Genomic DNA, 21,672 nt, shown 5'->3' on the forward strand with positions numbered 1-21,672 from the left:
TGAAAATACTTTTTCAGACCTGTGGCCTGAAGGAATATCTAATAACAGGTTTCAGATTCTGAGATTACAACATGTAACAATCTGTCCGTCTATGTCTTATTGCATACAGGTCTTATTGGCTTAGAGAGATATTCTCTTCACGGCATTCACTGTAAATAAGAGACAATCTCCAGCACTTAGACAGATTGGATTCAATTACAGTCTGCTATGCTCTGAATATCAGATAAGACAAAATTACACAACCGTTCTCAAGGTGACAAGTTGAGTGAATGCCTGATGAATCTAAAGCAGCTGCCAAGGACACAGACTGCCTGCTTCGCCAAGACGAAAGCACCACAGAACTGTCCCACTGTTCCAGGGCTGCTCTCATCATGGGGTTTCACTGCTCACACAGAAGGAGCTGAAATCTATTCAGCTAACCCACGATATTTAAGACTTAACTCGATAGGCTTGTATAATAGAATATCTTAAATATTGTGATAAGAGTTCATAGAGAATGCCACATATGATGTGCAGTGTAAAAATGGAAGGGGTATGTATGTATGGTGTTCCAAATTTCATATGAAATTTACTAAAATATAAATAAATTCACATGTTCAGGTGTGTGTGTTCAAATGCAGCAACATTCATGTTCAACTCCCTAAAGGAAAGGCTCTTAAGTGTCTTCTACAATGGCGACCACTACAAGTGGCTTACCAGTATCTTGGTGGTGTAGGCGCTGTTGATGGAGATGGAATTGACCAGTAAGTCCAGTGATTTTGGTGGCAAAGCTCCAGGTTCTGGGATTTCTTTGTAGTGCACATCTCCAATGTAACACTGCACAGCTGTCATGCGGTTGGTGGTCAGCGTGCCTGTCTTGTCAGAGCAGATGGCTGTAGCATTGCCCATGGTTTCACATGCATCCAGGTGACGCACCAGGTTGTTGTCTTTCATCATTTTCTGTTTGTGGGAAACAACATGATGATCATGATGTGTTGCAATGCATATTTGAAAAATACTTTAAAATATTAGATAAGATTATTATATGGATGACTGAATTGGCTTATCAGGCACTGCTTAAACGTCACGCTTATGCCCATATTGTATGTTAAAATGCTTATTTAATTCAGAGCAACAGTCAAAGAAACAACAATTCTATCCGTTGTGGTGCATGGTTCAAACAAATAGAAAGGAATTTTACCTAGAAGACTGCTGTCCGTATCCCGTGTCAAACTAAAAGTCAACAGACCTATTTTGTCACGGCAGACATTGGTCACGTGACTCATTAGTATTGTTAGTCACGTGAGTCGTTAGTCCAATTAACGTCAGCCAAGCGTTTTCTTGCCCTAACTAAGTGGGTTTGTTGCATGAACCCTTACATCCTGTAGAGTTGGAAGTTTATTTAGAAATACACTATGCATGTAACGAGTAGAAACTGACGAGCCGTCCCTGACACGTCCACAACGGACGCTAGAGGGGTACCTAGAGCGTCATAGTTTGATGCCTAAGGGCCACTGACAAGTGTCTGTATTTGACGAGTTGGAAGTGATAATGTGCAGTTTGTACAGTATTCACTGTGTGTCTTTCACTATTCTTCCTCACCTTGACAGAATAGGCCAGGGAGATGGTGACTGCCAGCGGCAGCCCTTCTGGCACAGCCACCACCAACACAGTCACACCGATGATGAAGAACTTGACAAAGTACTGGATGTAGATGGGAGTGCACTCTGGCATCCAAGGGTTCTTTTGCATCACAAAGTTGTCAATGGCAAAGTACAGGACAAGGATGATGACTGTGACGGCTGACATGAGCAAACCTGAAAAAAGATACTAAATGTTATTGGCAAAGCAACATGATGTCAAAAGGTAAGAGTGTGAGTGGAGTAACACTGTATGTGATCCAAGTGTGGACATTTGTCTGAAAGGAGATTCCTTATTCCTCCTGTAACGTACATGTGTTTTGGTATGGGACAAAAAACAGAACAAATAAAAGGAAACCTATGAAAAACATGGGGAGAACCTTTAACGGTTTCCAGATGGCCCTAGAGAGATTAAAACTCAGAGCCTTGTTGCTGTGAGGCAACAGTGCTAACCACTGAGCCACCATGTTGCCTTAATTGATCTTAAGATTTGACTTGTCAAGCATTAATAACGTTTATTATGGCTGCTTTATATGTTTGTGTGCCAGAATCAGCGTTTTGTGAACACTGTTTCACTTGAAAAGCATACTGACACGATATTAGTTACACTAGTGTTTATGGTAGGATGCCATGTCTAAATTCTCCAATAACAAAAATAATAAAAACATATTAATTCAGGAGTAAGTTTTATCAAAGAACAATAGTAAGAAGTTTGTCAAGTCAAAAGGTAGTGCAGGCAGTGGTACTATACCGGATTAGTGTTAGCTAGGTGGAACAAATAATTTGGCAAGTTGGTGTAAACTCCATTAGTGGTTTTGGTCATTTCTACAAGGGACAAGATTGGGCAGACCCTAACCATAACCACTTATCACTGTTTCTATGTCATTCCTAATAATAGGCTGCCATCATGGGTTGGAAAAATAGTCAGATGGTGAGGACTGATTCTACAGAGGCTCTGTTTGTGCACCCATACATATACTAGACCATGTGAAACTTTCTGCCTTGGTAGAGGCTGATGCATCAACTTGCATAGTGTAAATACAATGCAGTCAAGTAAGCTATACAAATTACATGATTTAAGTAGATCTGGGCTCTTTATTTCTTCTCTGAAAGCGAATTTACACACCTGGTGTCAGGTAAATACAGACAAGGAGTGTATACTGTAGAGAGCAGAGAAGCTGCAGTTACAAAAAAACAGGTCCACGGTATTAAATTGTTCTGACACCACCTCCTTATTCCATCACTCACAACAAGAGTGTGATGTCAAAGCCCACTGAAAAAACAAGGACTTCTTTACGGGATTCTTAGAACATGTGAAAACAGCTCTTCAAAGAAAGCATTGGCAAAAACCTATTAAAGAATATGTAGAAGAATTCCAATTCTCCCATACTGGTCCACAAACCCCTTCCTTTGTTTCATTACGTATTTTAGGTATGTATAATTCGTGGCAATCATTTGTTCAACGGTATTCCTACTATGTTGCTGTTGCGAGGACACCCACAGAGTGGGCATGAAATGGCATGTGGGCATCTGTTACTAAAAATGCTTGCTGGTGCAGTCCTACTGCACTTGTTTTAGACATCAACTCCTTGGTGCCATAAATTGCTTTAAACTGCATTATAAGCTATTGATTTTGGTATAGATTGTAAAATTGAAAGAGATAATGACAAGCATAATGCACTCTCAGTTGTTGCAACTACAATGACTCAGCAATTCCCTAGAGGGAAGGTCATTTATAAAAGTAAAGTAAACAGGCTCTTCTGCAGTTCCATAACAGTAACTTCAGCATTCTTCTAGACCGCTATGATTGCTTTAAGCTACCAAGAAGTGCGTCTTATCAGTGCAACATCTTGCTTTGTTGAACAGGATTAATGCTCAGTGCCTTGTTGTCCCTGATTTAACTGCATTACTGAGTGATGGACTTGTTCGTGTGCAATTTTCTGTACCTGCTTTGCCAATCTGGACTGCCAGTTTGGTCAGCTTCCCTTGGAGCACAGACTTCTCTTTCTTAGAAGAAGACACCTTCTTCTTCTCTTTCTCATCGGACTCTCCACCTTCAGCACTCTTTAGAGGCTGCATCTCCATGGCAGCGGCTCCATCCTGCTTCTTTACTGTAAACACCACAAAACAAAGATAGCAGTAGCATTAGAAATGTAGACTAGACCAACGGAGCGAAAAGGAACAGGAAGGCAGGCTTCAACAGCCAGGTGTTACACTAGCACAGAAATTCAGTTTAAGTTAAAACCAAGAAGAGATCATATGACATGGGTATGTATTTAGCTTTTTACATACCATAACATTATTTGTTAATGTTTGTCCCTCAATTGTCTTGGTATTAAAATCACAGTCTATGCTGTGAACCTTGTTTCTGTGTAGATAATAGAATGTAGGTCTTCTTTTGCTGAAGGGTTTCTTATTATTCAATAATATATATATATTTTTCATCAGAAACACATATTTACAGTAAATCATGAATAATTCAGTGGTCCTACATCCAAGGCCCAAGCCATGTTGACAGATTATTTTGATGCCTATATAGGAAAAATCTTATAAACAGTGTAGCATATTTCACACACAAGGAAAATTCACTGTGCTTCACATAAAAAAAAAAGCTAATTACAACCAGAAAAGAAAATATTAAAAATTCACAAAGGAATGAAGTCTAAAAAAGCATGATTCAAAACAATTACAATTTTAAACAGACATTTAAATAAACTGAAATAGAGAATAAATCCATTTTCTGTCTAAAATATACTCTCAAGCCTTCTGGAGGTTTGAGTATTATTATAAGCATAATAACAAAACATCAGTTTTTTGTTGTTTAGCTGATTTCCTTTTACTCTGGAAACACTTCACAGAAGATTTTCAAATGACAGGACTCAAATTCTAAAAGCAAGACAAAAACATATTCTAGCCTTTATCTGTTTAGTGATGTACAGCTTAGACCATGGTATATAGATAGTAGCAGTTCTTTAAAAGCAACCTTATACCATACTGGAAGACAGCGCAGAGCTCTAGGGGAAGAAAGCTATACTGGCAATAATATTATCACAGAACTGCAAGAGAAATTGTAAACAGACAATACTGAAAGCTAATCTCTTATAATTATAATGACATGAAACTATAAGAATGATTGGAAATCCCCAATAGTAGAACTTTGTATGTGAATGTGATCATACATTTCACTGAAACCAAACAGGAGGCCAAAACAACCAAAACACAAATGTTGCAGACTGCGTAGACATGTTTTTGAAATGAATGTCCTTATCTGGCACACAAAATAAAATTGAAAAAAAAAAGAAGAAAGATCCGTCCAGGCTGTAAAACCTATCCTCAATTACTTCACTCTGTCTCCATCTCTCTGCTTCTAACAAAACACAGTACATTGCTTCTCTGTTAATGTAGTCCGTTATCAAGAATCATTGCAGCCCAGTTTTTCAATCACAATGAGGCATGTGTTGTGTTTGCTACTTACAGAAATCCCTTGTAATGTTTAACATTTGTCATATGTCTCTTCGGTTGCGTATTTCGTTTTTTCCATCCCCATGACATAAGACATAAAGTGTCTCTATTCAACTGTATGCAGCAGAAGAGCAAGATCAAACACTTGATGTAAATACAAGCTAAAGATTCATCTTCTGATGTTGATGTATCGTACACTGTAATCATCATATGGAGATGTCAAGAGTCTTCATTTACCCTTTGGCCCCTTTCCTTTGGGGACACTGACTTGTTCAGCTTGTTCCTCTTAGTCCAACTCACAATGCTTTTGCAGTCCTGGTTGGTTTAGAATTTCTATTTGAGTGAAAATGTTGGAATTGTGCTTAGAGTATATCAGTTTGGGGTCTTTCTGTTGACCATGATGAGCTTCAAGTTTTAGAAATTTTGTGCATAGTTTCATAGAATTTTTTTTTTTCCAGGAAAACAGACACCCAGTTTTCAATCAAATGAAATGTATCTTTAATACATTGAATAATTCATCTTTTTTTTTTTTTTGGTTGTTTTTTTTGTATTAGACACACAATTGAAGGCACTAATTTGGTAACCTATGATGAGCATTTTTCATTATTTTATTTAAAATCCTTTTTCACTGACTATATTGCTAGATTAACAACAATAAAAAGTAGAGTCATTGAAGTGATTATCAACGTGACCGAATCCCTTTAATCAAAGACAATTTACGTCATATTGTGTAAAGAACATTTCACAAAACATTGAAAAGTATAACTTCAATTCTCAGAGGAAAGTTTTGAGGTTTTTGGTGGAAAGGGAAAAACTATGTGAGGAAGACACAGCAGTTGAGGGACAGGTTTCTGTTCTCTCGTAGAGATCAGGACAAGTCAACAACACAACCAGAACAACAACAGAACAACAGACAAGGACAACACATCAGTGACAGACAGAGTGAAGAGGAGGGATTTTCTACTCTAATTTGAACGAAGGTAAAACCTGGGTCAAACACCGACATTCTCTAGGATTTACTTAATCAGTGGTAAACTTTCTTAAAAACCCTTGGAATCTAAATTATCACTACAATAACTTGAGACAGCGAGGTATTAAGAGTGTAGAATATAATGAAGGCTGAGTCAAAAAAAGCAATGTAGTATTTCCCTCCTGCATTTGACCCAGAGCTTACACCACACTCCATAGAAGGGAAACAATGAGGAGAAGGAGAAGGAGGAACAGAGAAAGCAGGGGAGGAGAGAGTGAAAGATATGGTTTGGTTACCTTTAATCTGGTTGCTCTCCATATTGCCATCTTGCATTTTACCTATGATGGAGACATACAAGACAATAACAACAAAAATAACCAAGGCAGACAAGTCAACAAAGTATCAGCACAGAGACAGCACACACAGTGAGAACCAAAATCCACAAACAGGGAGACAGGAAAATGACTTTTAATACAACGTCTCTGTGACAGTCACATAGAAAGGCTTGTGATATGTAAATGATGTAATGTAAGCGGAAGCTACAGCTACTGACAAGAGGCTACAGACAAACGCAGATTTTCTTGTATTAAGTGGGTGGAAATTAGATTTTAATAGATGAATATATTAATGCATAAGGAAATAGTCAGGTAATCAAAAAAAGCTTACAAGACCTTTCTGAAACAAAAATATTTTGACATCAAAATATATAGCGTATAACAAAATATTGTGCTGAACATTTAAAAAAATGCACAATTTCTGCTGAATTTTCAAATATTGTAACATACTCACAGTTTGAGCACAGGTAACTTTACACACATTATCAACAGTACATGTAAAAAGTAAGTGGGGAAGAGTACACCACAACACACACACACACACAGCACATACACGTATTGCACACGCAAACAAGGAATAGCATGCATAAGAGGAAAATTCAGAGGCACATGCAAGATCACACGATAAGAGGGAAGCAGACTGGAGATGTGAGCAATACACATGGAGAGAGAGAGAGAGAGAGAGAGAGAGAGAGAGAGAGAGAGAGAGAGAGAGAGAGAGAGAGAGAGAGAGAGAGAGAGAGAGAGAAGGAAAAGCCTCCCACATGGCAAAGTTACATAAGAACAACTGAAAGAAAATCGAAAACTAAGTTCAGGGACAGTGAATGTATTATGCTGTTGGATTCTGCTTACACAAGGAGCGAACTTAAAGTGAACTCAATTTAAATGTGTGTTTCAAAGACACATTGATATTGTTTTAAATCAACTTGCTGGTTGTCTAACAGAGCTGCTAAGAGTAAACACACTGAATCCAGTTGCATGCTGATGAAGCATAAAACTACGAGTTAGAGTCTTGTGCTTTCTCACTAAACGTATACACAATGTTTACAAAATAAGACATAATAATTAAGAAAGCATTTATTATATGAAGCAGTGTTGATCCCATTATCTACCCAGGCTATAGCTATGGAGATATGTACTGTTTCTCTAAGTGGTATGCAGGCTACAAATTGCACAAAATCCGTCTTTCAGTGCTTTTGTCCTCAAATTTCACCCAGAACATTGCTCAGGTAGAGCGAGAGGAACAGATTTTGGAGAATAAATGGTTCACTTCACCTCCACTTCCACATTAGCCAGTTCCCTAGTGTGACAATAAAGCTGAAGATGACAAATCGCTCTGTTCCAGCCCAGGATAACACAAGGTCATCATTGCAGTGCAAATAATGTCCCCCTGCCTTGAGTACAAACATTTTCAGGCTGCTCTCCATGGAGACAAAGATAAAAGGGAACCCGGTGCAACAAAGACTGAAGTTAATATTTTGCATCTTGTCCAGCTAACACAGAAGTGGAGGATTTGCACTAAGTGATCTCAGAGGACACCCAACTACATGAGATGGCCCTACAGTAGGATTTCGCCGCCAGTCCTAAGCTAGCGTCTTTGTCAACTGTCAGAAATATGAATTGATATAACGATCAATCTCTAGAAGACAGATAAAATAACCACCAGCAGTCGGTTGGTCTTGATTAAAGATTAAAGGGAACGAGTTAGCTCAGTTCTGTCCTACGATAACAACGTTTTCACTTCGTCTAAGCATCACAGAGACCTAATGAGTTTTATTTGTTTTAGATTTCAGTTAAAGATGGACAAAAAACTCAGGTTTTTCCAAAACTAGGTAATATAAAAATGTACAGCATTACAAGACAAAGAGAAAGAGACAACTAGACATATTTTTACAACTACAATGGAACTTGCATTGAGAGCATGGATTCAAACGGTTCAACACAACTGAAAGAGTAGATAGAGCAGAGCAGAAGGTGAACACCCATGATAGGAGGCATGTTGAGTATGGAGAAGGTAGGAGGAGTCAAAAGTCACGACAGACAGAGGTCAGAGATTTTTTTTTCAACCTACCATTAATTAGGCTGGCACTGCCAGGGGCATTAATGCCTGCAGCCCCATCCGTGGCTATAGTTGCGATGGGGTGGATAGGGGGATGGGAGCAGTCTAGCCAGTAACAATGAAGGCCGAACACAAATGAACATAAACACACACACACGCCCACACGCAAACACACGCATGTGCACACACAAGACAATGAACAGAAATAACATGGTTATAGCACATTTAAGAGTTTCAGCATATGTAGACTGCATGTGAATACTAAAGTCTATTGTTGTGATTAGTGTGGTTAAAACATTATTAATGTACCTATTATTTACATAATCATATGTATGTTTTGTAATTTAATAAATGTAATGCCAAATAAACAAACGATTGTAACATTAGACATACATGATGAAATCTGAACATATATGAAAAAAAACAATGTCATAAAATGTGAAACCAAAGCTACAAAAAAGAAAAACCTATTGTAAGTTGATTTCATAAATATTTGTATCAATATACTGAATGTACTTTGTGTAATAATATGTAAAGTAAACACTAGTGTTATTCTGAATTCATCCTTTTTGTTTTTGTCTATTTGTTGCACTGTTAAGTTCATTTAAACCATGTTATTCATGTAATATCTTTTAGCATCACAAAATCAAAATTTGAGCAGAAAATCTGAAACAAATAAGCTAAAAAAGTGTTGCATAGCCAATCTGAAAGTGCAAATTAAATGGGTTAATTTATCAGCCAGGGAAATACACATGTGCCAACCAGTTAGGTGATGGGGCTGATGAAATGTATTAGTGTAAATATGAGAAGGTGCCGAATATTTGCCTTAGCAATCCCCGTAGTTAGAGTTTTAAAATCTGGAATAGATCTTGTAAAGATTTGTTAATGTCATTTGACAGCAGTCTCATAAACTATGATTACTGGAAAAAGGAAATTCAATTGAAGGTCAATAATTGTTTCCCTGTGTCCTTTTGGTTTCTGTGCCTAGAGTTCATTGTTAACGACAACAAAATGACTTACGCCGGCTTGGATTTTTTTAATGACACAGCATCCCATTTTTTGGGGGGGTTAAAATTATATTAAAAAGAGTCTCAGTTGCCAAGGTTAATCAAGATATAATAATGTAGTCTTAATAAAATTTTAAATCAAGTTTTTCAAGTTTTAGAAATTAGTCCAGTCATAATTGAAGTATTAAGTGCAAAATGTATGGTACAATTTAAAGGAACTCTCTAGCAGTGAAACTGTGAAAATATTTATTTAATAAAATCTGCAATTTTAAACCAAAGATCGATGAAGATCAAGGAAGTATTATAATAGAGGACCTTACATTGAATGACAGTATAAGTCAGTGAATGGGGTATTTTTCGGTATTAGGTATTTCTCCTTGTTTGATCAATCTGATCAGATTGATTCAATTTGGGAAAATAATGGATGTGTTGTTGATGCACTATAAATACAGTTAAAAAGATGAACATGTATAGTATTTGTTAGACATTTTTATCCACAGGGGAAGAAATGTTTTACTGTCACCTTGTTTAATGTAAGAATTCAAGCACAATGTAAGCACCTAAGAGAAATGCTTCAAAACATATAGTATGCTATCCATGCACGATACTAAAGTACCTGCTCAGTGAAACTACAGAGCTGACCGAAGAGGCACTAGTAGCACAGCTGATGATAAAATATGTATATTTAAATATGTAAGATGAAAAAACAACATCTTACAAAAGCTGTCAGCTGTCAACTTTACTCTCTACTGCTGGTACATGTGCTGTGCACCTGCAATACTGTTGTTCTCCTGTCATTGTGCTGTAATACAGAAATGAGACGAGTCTAACAGCCTTTGTTTACTCGTGGCATTCAATACGGCTTTGAAACAGGACTGATGTTGAATGCTAGCTAGTTAGTTTGATGAGTGCAGAGCCTGTTATATGGTAAGAGGATTATGCATTGTGAAATGTGTCATCTGTCAACACTTAAAAAGATGCAGTGTTGTGAGGATGAGGCTTCTCTTTTTAAGTGAGGAATTAAACTGGGGGAAGGGTGCTCGGTTACAGGAGAGGGGGTGTAGAGGAGCGGTGGTGTATTGGTGGTCATTAGGGGTTAAAGGTCAAAAGGATCAAGCACCACTCCCAGGGGTCAGAGAAAGGTGATACTCTACCTGTATTCTGGTGTCCGTCTTCCACTGCCCCTCCTTCGAAGAGAATTTGGATGGATAGAGAGTAAGGACAGTAATGCACTTGAACCTACAGAACCTGGATACTGTGTGCCACCAATACTCATTTAATACAGTATTTATACACATTCAGCAAAGAGGCTCACTGTCTACGAATACCTACAAAAGGTTCATACAGTTCGCATGAGTTTAACAGGTGGACATTTGTTCATTTGTGACTTTAATGTTTATAACCCTTCTGATAACACGGACAGTTAAAAACACTGATATGATGCAATGAGAGCACACAGTTAGACTTACAGGACATAAGGTAGTGGTATGACAAAAGTTTTTTCAAGTGTACGTCGCTGAAAACAAATTACCTCAGTACTCCTGAAGAAGCTGCAGAAAATATAGAGGTTATTTCACAATATAGTGATCTTTCTTACCTTTCTTTTCTTTCTTCTCCTCTTCCTCTGTGCCGGCCCCCAGCAGGGTGAAGATGATTCCAGTCTGAGAGTTGACACCAACAGCAGTCACCACCATGCGCCCTGACCCCTCCATCACATGGGTGCCTGGTAAGAGCGCAGCAGGGTGTTAAAAGGTGTCACATTAGATTAGATACAAATTTTGTGTTTGCTTTCCTGCCATGATCCTGTGCATTTCTTCGCACTAAAGTTAAAAAAAAATACAGATTGAGATTAATCAATAAATCTCCCGTTTCTAAACCAAACGATCTACACTCATCTCTATCTCTACGTACAATGGTGAAATTACAGCAAAAGGAGATGGTTAATTCCCTATTTGGGCTATGTTTCCTTGATTAGTTTTTGTGTAAAGTATTCACTGGCATACAGAGTGTTCAAATATCATTACATCAGTAAGTTAGCGCTTTATTCTCATTCACTCTTTTATTTAAATCCAAGGCGCTGCAGTGGAAAGCCAAATGCAGTAAAAATGTCTTACTGTGCAAATGTGTTCCGACTGCACTACACTTTTGTGCGTGTGTATGTGCACATCATACACACGCAGAACATTATTCACCTTTGGGAGAATAAGAAGATGTGGGCGACTATGTGGCTAATTAAAGAAGACAGCAAAAAGGCCCACAGCTAATTATGCACATGAAAAAAATACTAAAATGTGAGATCAGATTAACCCACGTTTCTGTTCTTCAAACTGAAAATTTTAGCGTCTCTGCTGCAGCAAACCCATAAAGAGTGAAAGTAGATTTTTAAAAAGAATCATTCTGCTTTGATATTTAGATTATAATTAACCAACTTCATCTCCTGTTCACGCAATTACAATGACTATGACTATGATTACTAATGCAAATTCATTTTGTTTTCATAATAGATTCTGCAAAAAGGAGCCAGGTAGACCAAACCTAATCCCAATAAGTAATGGCAGGCAAACGTCAATACATAAAACATTTTAAACATTTGTCTGAGGCTTTTATCGTTGGCCATCAACATTACATGGTTGCCTCTGAAGTAATCGTAAAAAGTCCTGATTATTATATAAACATTGACTATTTCTGCTACTGTAATTTATTTGAAGGCAGTGGATGGAAATAAAAGGTTGTGACATTAGGCTAGTAGGTGTAACAAAGCAGCCCACTTTATTTTCTCATGTTAGGTTCTGGTGCAGGATGAGAAATTTGCACAAGCCCACTGTGTAAAAAGAAATGCTAAAAATTTAACCCTGGGCTTGTTTGAGAGATTCATTAATTACAAAATGCTCTCTAATTCATAAATAATTTTACATTTACATGTAATAAAAAAATGCAGAGTGTTCATTCCAAGTTGGAACTAACTTCGAAAACTTAGCAGTAAGGCAATATAGGAGAAGACCATGTAATGTGAATTATAGTCCTTAGTATCAAAGTCCCTTTCACAACAACATTGCATGCAGAAGACATGACAGTGACATGCAGTTCCAACCATCCATTGACTGGTAACATACCAGACAACAGCATGGGGTCCTTTTCCACACACTTCTTGACGTGGTCGGACTCGCCGGTCAGTGATGACTCATCAATCTTCAAATCATTGCCCTGGATCAACACTCCATCAGCGGGAAGCAGATCACCTGCAACAATACGATGGTAGAGTTGCTATCTGCAGAGGATTTATTTACATTTTCTGGAACTGATTGATAGTGCCTTACACAATTAAAAACATCAGATCACTCCAAAGATTCATTAGAGTTGGGTTTGAGCTGATTGAAGGCAGGATAGATTGTGGCCACTGTAGTAGAGAGGATGTGTGCATATCTCTCTGTGTACAGGTCTGTCTGTGGCTAATTCATTTCTCCACATTACGATACTGTTGCTTAAAGATATTTAATGGCTCAAAGTGGACTTCATAATTTTAATCCCCCTCTGGAAACGAGGTGGAAGACTATTTTCAGCCACTGAACCATGAAAATTACTTTTAAACAGAACAATGGACGAGTCAATTAAGGAAGTCAGCGGGCACATCCAGCAACGCTAAAGTTATATAAATGTTCTAGAAAGTTCAGTCAATTTTAGTTAACTCAACAATGTTTCAATTAAAGTCATGGTTGAATAAAAAAAAGGTTTATAGTAGTAACTAAGGGCAGACTGGATAAATGTAAAATATGTCAAATAACAATCAACAGTATAAATAGTTATAACAGAGATTTAGCATCACTTAATACCTTGCACACTGCTACAAAAATAATGAGCAATCTATAAAGTGCAAGACAGATGGCACACAGAAAACTAAAGGTGCCAGTTCCACCTCTATGTCTCTAGAAAAATGTAGCAAAGATGTAAAAAAACATCAGTGGTGTCATGGAACTAACTGGATAAAGCCAGAAGATCTACTCCTTCATTGATGACTTAATGATTGCCTGTGTTTCTTTGGGGTGTCGGTGTGTGTTAACAGCACAGAATAACAGAAGCCTCTTGCAGCTCAAGTTTGATATACTTCAACTTCCAACAATTCATCAATTCGGTTTTCAAAGCTTTGTGAACCATGAATTTCCACTTCCTGTATGTCATTAACTGAGTAAACTCTACACACACACACACACACACACACACACACACAGTTAGACAATCTCCTCCAAACCTACCGTATTTGATCTGTGCGATATCCCCCACCACTATGTCCGACACTGGCAGCTGTATGACCGTGCTACCGCGGACCACCTGGAATTTCTGCTCCTGCTCGATGCGGCTCTGCAGCCCGCGGAACTGCTTCTCCTTCGACCAGTCGTTGAAGGCCGTCACCAGCACCACACACACCACAGACAACAGGATAGCTGCGCCCTCGATCCAGCCGGCATCCGCCTCTCCCTCGTCCTCCACCCCACCTCCGGCCGCGCCACAAGCTAGAGTTTGGTAACGGTGACAAGAAGGGAAGAGGAAAGTTATAGAGCTATCATACATTTGCAAGCACAATGTGTTTTTATATAGACTTTAAGTGTTCTGACGACACACACTAACACAAAGGATAGCAAGTGACAATTTGTATACACAGGTTTATATGCTTTTATATGGAAAGAGTATAAACACTTTATAATAAAAGATACACCATGGAATGTTAAAAACTTACACTGGGAGGAGTGTGTGCAATTTATCTGCCTATGTACAATGTATATAATACAAACAACACTCTAAAACAAAATAAAATCAAAGGGGAAGAACCATATAATTGTATACTTCAGCCTACTCCTTTTCAGACATGTAATATATATTAATTTGGTTTATTTTGAATTTGCTATATATTCTTATTATTTGTGACATGTTCAAATTAAAACCTCTCTTTCCCATCTATCTCTATCTCTCTTTATCTAATTCCCTGATGTCTACTGGCTGTGAACTGACAGACTGGGGTATATTTGGAAATGAAACGAGGCCTATTCCCAGTCCTCCTCATGCTGCTTCACATTATACTCTGGGAGCCATTGTGCCCTAAACTTCTGGCTAAATTACTTCAAAAGCACCCAGTGGAGTGATTTGATTTGGTCTATAAAAATGTTCAGCTCCAAGGGAACTAGAGCAGACCCCAAATTATAGACATTATAAATGCAGGGTCGGACTCAAACAAGAACTAGACTCCAAGAAGCATTTTGGACGTATTGTTGCACTACAGAGGGGTTACAATCAATAGGATGTTCATTTAGTGGATATATTTCATACACTCCCAGAACATACCCTTCTTTATGTGTATACCTATCATTACCAATGATCACATACGGTATGTGCTCATACATTCATTTGGGTTTTAGCAAAAACAGAGACATATTGAAGACATTAAAGAATTCTATTTTTATCTAAAAATTCTTAACGTCTAATATAATGTTCTAAATATGGCTCCTTGTAAGTATTTAACTGTTGTTTGTTTGTTTTTTTATTCAGTTTGGAGGTTTTATCACAGAAAATGAGTTCCTGACTTTGACAAGCATTGGCGCAGTATTTATAGATCTGGAACTGATCCATCTCCTAAAGGTTTATGCAACACTGGCATGGGTGTGACAAATGAGGCCATTTCATTATCCCCAAAAAACAATAGGTCATAATGCCTCTTTCTAAGAAGCAAAAGATCCATGTAGAACAAATGAAAGAACCAAATACTAGTAAATTAGTGCAGTATATTTTTTTAACAATGTAATTGGATGAGTTCAGATTGTCCGGCTTGGTGACTGGAGTGCATTGACAGAAATACAGTGAATGTAGTAGCTGTCCATGGTCCTGATTGCACAGCTCTTTGAATTAAGACACGTAAAATGTGCTCTTGTCTCTTACATAAAAAGATACACAATCATGTAGCACATCTGTAGCTGTCCATGGTGCTGGTTAAGTACCAAAACCGGGCATTACCTCATCCCAAAGCATAAAATAAAATGACTAATGGAGCTGATTGAGAAACTTTTACGGCTTGTGGCTGAGATGTAAATAAAAAATGTCAATCAGCTTCAAATGCACTTTACAAAACCATGTTGGTTTGTATGTCTACTTACAGTTGTTTCTTACTATTTTTCAGATATTTGTATTGTTTCACGTTATGTGTTTGATACAGCCGCAATTAAGAGCATCCTTATTCAACTGCAGCCAGGCTGTTTCATATGTAGATGAGCATTTAAGTCATCCCACCACCTTCTATTTCAGGACCGTTGAGCTTTTTTTGACCTATTAATAAACAAAACAGTAAACCAGCAGTACGAGATGTATACTTGTGAATACATAAGGGTGTGATATTTGCTTTTCACATATATGAGTATAGAAATGTCAGTACATAACTGTTTTATGGGCTCAAATTTGATGGATTTGTGATTTATATTTCTCTCCTTAATTAAGTTTAAATATGTTTTCCCTATTATTGTTGGTTATATTTAAAGTCATTACCCTAAATTATAAAATTTTAGGTTTACTTTCGAAGGCCCCTGGACAGTAAAGCCAGCTGTTAAATATCTTGCCATACTACACACCTATGTCACAACTCTTAATAGCTAAATTTGAGGGACATTTCCAGAAATGCTTGATTAGGCTATATAAAATATTTGTGTGAAAAAAGAGTTAGTTGTAATCTTGTTAAAGTGCAGGTATAAAAACTCTGCATGTCAAAACATCCATACATCCCTATGGCCTTATGTCCGACTGTACTCATTTGGTGTTTTTATAAATTGGGTGATTCAAAGTGGTATGCATTCATTTCTTTCTGAATCGCTCTGCTATTCACATCTTTTCATATCCTCATGAGTTTACGTGCTGATTTAGATTCATATATATTCATATCATTCAAATCTGAGAAGAGACTTGCATGTTGGCACCGTTTTTGCCGCAAGTTAAAGAGAAGCTTGCTTATGTATCTGCAGATGGACACAGTTATTAGCATAATGATTCCTCTGGCCATTCTCTGCTTAATTTGACAAGTTTAATCATAAAGCAATGCAGTAGAAGAAAAAAAGTATGAAGTAAGATACATTTACAATTAACCAATCATTTTACAACCTAAGTATTTGGCTGACTAACTAAATCATGAATTTACTCACTCATTAAGTCTCTTTTAATCTTCACCAACCAACTAAAAAAAGGCATTAAGTGAAGAAATTACAGGTGGTAACCTTTTCTTTTTTCTCTGGTATTTCTACTTTCATGAGACTTTTTAAACACCTTAGAATTGATGACCAGTCCCTTTAGCGCAGTAACTGAATTCCATTACTGTGAGTGCTGGGAGTAATGACTGATGTTGCTGACTCAGCACCTCGTTATGGTCTCTGTCTTCATTTCCTGTTTCACAGCTCACAGGGCTGATGTATGGGCACTGGGAGCTTAAGGTTATTTCTCTGCTCAACACTTCATTAACCTTACCGGTACCTTTCATGCGCACTTTTAACACTTTCATAACGTGTAAGCACACACGCGCTCACACACACACACACAAATTACCCCTGTGCTCGATGAGTCGCTTGATCTCTTGAGGCAGGTCACAAACAAAGTGTGACCTGCCTCACCAATTAAAAAGTGTTTGCAATACAGTACGGTAGCTGTAAGTGTGTCAGCCAGTGCCAGTAATGTCAGAGGAAGTGATATCAGTGGGCCAATGCAATTATAGCCATTTGCTGTCCTCTGCAATAGTGAAGATACTTGTGAGATAACTATTGTAGTGTGTGTGTGTGTGTGTTTTGTGTGTGAGTGTTTGTGCTTGTGTGTATGTCTCAAGACTTCAAAACGAACGACAAGAGAGATTTTTAAAGGAAGTGATGTCACAAGAGCTGCTTCGCTTACACTCTCCGTTGCTCTCTCCGGGAGGGTGGTAGAAGGAGAGTCCCAGGGAGATCAGGGCAGCGAGCTCCAGAATGATGAGGGTGACGTCCTGCAGGGCCTCCCATACCAGCTGCAGGAAGGTTTTTGGCTTCTTTGGAGGTATCAGGTTTTTACCAAATATTTCTTTTCTCTTGTCCAGGTCAGTTAGGGCACCTGCGAGACCTGAGAGTGTAAGACAGAACGAGAAAGAGAGACAGAGAGAAAGAGAAAAACAGTTAGATAATACAATACATCACTGTAGATTTATTATCAATCTGTGAAGGATAATCTTCGTGGAGTATTGCAGTAAATTGTATATTGTATATAAGGTTAAAATTACAGCAACAAACACATATCTGCTTTATTTCTAAATGTGATCCAAAAAAGTCATAATTTTTATCCACACACACAAAAAGTATTTAAATGCACAGCTAGAAACTGTGGATGCAATTGCCGTCTTTTTCAGATTTAAACACATTTTTTTATTGTTTATTATTGTGATCTCCAGCCAGCTTTTTAATGGATCGTTTTTTTCTTTGCTTTCTTTATCTTTTTGCTCTTTGTCTTCTCTCTTTTCCACTCTAACACTGCACAAAAACAATCGTTCTAATTATCAGTTGGAGTCACGGTGTGCCACGGTTCTGTGTTCCTTATATAATTCTGCTAAGAGACGAGGGCCTTGTGCTTTGCCCTCATCCACCTCCTCACACACCATGAACTACTGTATATTAATATCTTTGGCTCCTTTATCTGAGGAACTTTATACTGGCTCGAGGGACTATTTACTTTTAGAATACTGTCCAGAAAACAATTCTCATGCAGTAGCTAAAACAATGTGGCGTGAGTTTAATACATCAGATGTAGTGCTTTGGAAAGAGCAATGGTTGAACTTCGAAATCCAAATAGCATTAACAAAAATGAGTAGCGTTTTTGTCCAATTGCTCTTTTACAAATTGTATTTTAAGTTTGCATTTTAGTTTTATAAAGTTTTCAATGTAGATTATTTAGAGTCATATAACAATATATTTTGTGCATTTGCTGCATAATATTCAATATTATGTTACATATGGACATAATTTAGGTTTCAGTCTGGAAGTCTGACAAACCAGGATTGATCCTGTATCTTTTATCAGCCTTGCCTAAACAATTGTTCTTCATTTTAAGTCATTTTCATATATAAAATCATATATATATATATATATATATATATATATATATGATCTTCTACATATATGTCTTTATATTTTAACTTGCCCAAACTATTGTACTTTATGTTAATAAATGTTTTTTATATCTGCATTATTGGTGTCAAAGAAACTACTGTGAACTTTAATCGATATCTAAATCCAACCTTCACAAAGCTGTGGCAATGCATATGTATGCTCTGTATCTTCAGTTAAAATGATTCATAAAATATTTATATCAAGCTACATTATAAGTTTCTATCTGGCTGCTTTTCAGTGTAGTATCATTATCTGGTTGCTGAGCTCACACCCAGTGCGTGTTCACCGTCTCTCTGTCTCTGTGTCTCTCGCCCTCACAACCAAAGACATTACCACAGCATTATGTCATGCATGGTGTGTCACTGGGTCTCCCAGGAGTGGCCCTGGATTGCACCTGATAACATCTCTGCTGCATGACACTGTTTCACATGTGAATGCAAATTACTCTGGGATGACTTATTAACATCTGCGGTGAATAACTGATGATCCATTTGAATCGGATGTCAGAGAAAGAGGAACAAAGAAAAACAGAACGACAGAGTTGTCGTGTAAAAACCTAATGATTAGATACTGCAAAAAAATGAGAGAAAATAAAGAAACTATATCCATTTTGCTCCTTGAATAAATCGAGATGGAGTAACAAAGAAGGAGACAGAGAGGACATAAGGAGGGTAGGCTGAAAGAGAACAATTCCCAGATCCTACATAGGAGAATGCCCTGGTTACAAATAGATCAGTCTATAAATAGCCTCATTATCCATTCTCTTTTAATTGTATCTGTGAGAGGACCTAGCATGCTCTCCCATTGATCTCCACAGCACCATGCCTCAAATCACACACAAACATGTCTGTGTGTCCATGCATGTTGTGTGTGTGTGTGTGTGTGTGTGTGTGTGTGTGTGTGTGTGTGTGTGTGTGTGTGTGTGTGTGTGTGTGTGTGTGTGTGTGTGTGTGTGTGTGTGTGTGTGTGTGTGTGTGTCTGTGAGTCGTGACTGCCTGCACGTGCTTTGGGTGTGTGTAAGAAGGCTGGCTTAGCATGCCGGCACCATCACACAGTAAAACTAGAGCTCATATATAATCAGGCTTTAGCCAGTTCCAGTTGGTTAGATACACAGACACACCAATATGCACGCCCAAGCAGAGATGCGCACATATCTATAATATCCACATTGTGTAGAACCCCCCCATCTTTATAGGTCAGGTGCACATCAAACATGACATTCACTCATATTTCTAACCAATACTGCAATTGAAGACTTTTTACAAACAACAAATACATAAGCTTAGCCTCCACTACATTTCTAGAATCCGTCCAGAGGCATGAGAAGTTAGTCATAGCATGCAAATGCAGCTTTCTGCATAAGGGCAGCAATCATTTAAGAGTAAAATACAACAAACTGCATATTCTTAGCTGTGTCTGCCATGTGATGGGTAGCTCTGTATGTATGAGATGGTTCATCGGTAAAGCATGACATCTAACCTTGTTAAATGTTTCAACTCCTTAAACGCCCTTGAGATGTGAGCTATGCTGTAATCAATCTCTTCAATCATTAAAAACCCTTTGCTTCCTGGAAAACCCTCTGATATATTATGATTCCTTCCTGGATAGCTGATTGCAATGCTGCTTAAGATTCATTTGCCAGATTATGAAATATTGTAGGCTAAATACTGTCAGCCCACCTAACTACTCTGGCAGTGGATTTTGAGGAGGCAGTGAGAGGGCAGAAAAACTGGAGATACACAGATGAGTCACAACCATCTCACAGAGGATTAAGGGTGATTGCAAAGGAGTCTTTGTGCGAGAAGTCCATCGCCAAGTAGTGAAGCCAGAACAGGCCATCTACCAAATGTAGAGAATTGAGTAAGGGATAAGGGATTCCTGGTGCTGTATAATGGCTGGGTAACTTATTTATCAAAGCTCCTTGTAATTGTTCTAATCGAGATTCCAACAGTGAAAGCCTTGTGGCAAGGAAATTTGAGTCCACCTTCAGAAAATGGGATGGGAGATGATGCACTATTAACGTTAGATCGACTTCCATTTTAGCTCGGCAGCTTATGACTTAAAACAAACTGTGGGCATGTTGGTGACTCAGCGGATTAAGTAAAAGCCATTTACTGTACCAGAAATGCAAACTGCAGTATAATCTTATTGATGAATTTGGTTTTGTGTCATCAAATCACTCAGTATTAGTCCCTTTGCATTAAAGACCAGCTAATTAAGCAGGCATGCTTAATAATAAACCATATTTGGCTATACTTGCCTGTGGTCGTTAGATGGCTACAGTTAAAAAAGTCAATGCCAATAAGAAAACTTATGCGTATGTTATTAATCGTGAAAAGGACTGTTCCATAAATAACCAGTATGGGCTTCTTTGGAGGTCTGGGTTCATTGCCAAGAAAAGTCTGTGACTCTTGAATGACCAATGAGCCTCTCTACTCATAGATCATTTTAGAAACCTGACCAGGAAGTTTGGCATAGGGACAATACTAATGTAATGATAATAAGATTCTATGACATTTAGAATACTACAATTAGACCCAAGCTTCAACTTAGGACTGTTTTCTCAATCAAAATATTATCTTCATTACTTTTCTTTCGATCATGTATTGTTTAGTCTATAAAAGGTAAAAAAAGAAAGGTTGTTTTACGGGCCAGCTAATAATTTGTTTTTTTCTTACTACTTAACTTAACTGATTATCATAACTGCTGTCAATTAACTTTGTCAACTGACAAATTGTTTGATTAGATTACAGAATGAATGTTATTAAAAACCAAAATGTTACTGTCTTTAAATCATGAGGGTGTAACCTTGAACTTCTCTCCTCTTCTTCACTGTTCAAACTCTATAATTTATGGCTGGTAATGCGCTGATCTATCAAACACAGCAGGATCTGAGATTCAAATCTGCTTTGACAAATGACACCTTCCTAACATCCTCTTACCAAATACACAAGACAGGGACATTAAAAAAAAGAACAAAAATTTCTTTATACCATCATATCTGCAGAGGACAAAATGGGATATTTCTTTTCAGTCAGAGTGAACATGATGGCATATTTTAACAGTTGGCC

The 21,672-nt window shown here is 37.7% G+C and overlaps 1 protein-coding gene across 9 annotated transcripts in view; it reads right to left on the bottom strand.

Moving 5' to 3' along the window:
* atp2b2 (ATPase plasma membrane Ca2+ transporting 2) overlaps positions 1-21,672 on the bottom strand; it is a 60,992-nt gene that overhangs the window by 23,448 nt on the left and 15,872 nt on the right. For 3 of the 9 annotated variants that reach the window (XM_054616175.1, XM_054616171.1, XM_054616170.1), the window contains exons 2-9: positions 17,361-17,561; positions 13,703-13,960; positions 12,566-12,691; positions 11,050-11,175; positions 6,348-6,389; positions 3,566-3,730; positions 1,582-1,796; positions 697-939 (exon numbers count right to left, since the gene is read on the bottom strand). In XM_054616175.1, coding sequence (XP_054472150.1) covers positions 697-939; positions 1,582-1,796; positions 3,566-3,730; positions 6,348-6,389; positions 11,050-11,175; positions 12,566-12,691; positions 13,703-13,960; positions 17,361-17,561 — 1,376 coding nt within the window. Of the gene's footprint in view, positions 1-696; positions 940-1,581; positions 1,797-3,565; positions 3,731-4,424; positions 4,445-6,347; positions 6,390-8,457; positions 8,551-10,606; positions 10,640-11,029; positions 11,176-12,565; positions 12,692-13,702; positions 13,961-17,360; positions 17,562-21,672 lie in introns of all 9 variants that reach the window. The other 6 variants (XM_054616168.1, XM_054616169.1, XM_054616174.1 and 3 more) reach the window with 6 other exon arrangements.

The sequence above is a fragment of the Anoplopoma fimbria genome, chromosome 17 (genome assembly GCF_027596085.1).
Source record: "Anoplopoma fimbria isolate UVic2021 breed Golden Eagle Sablefish chromosome 17, Afim_UVic_2022, whole genome shotgun sequence".
Lineage (NCBI taxonomy): Eukaryota > Metazoa > Chordata > Actinopteri > Perciformes > Anoplopomatidae > Anoplopoma > Anoplopoma fimbria.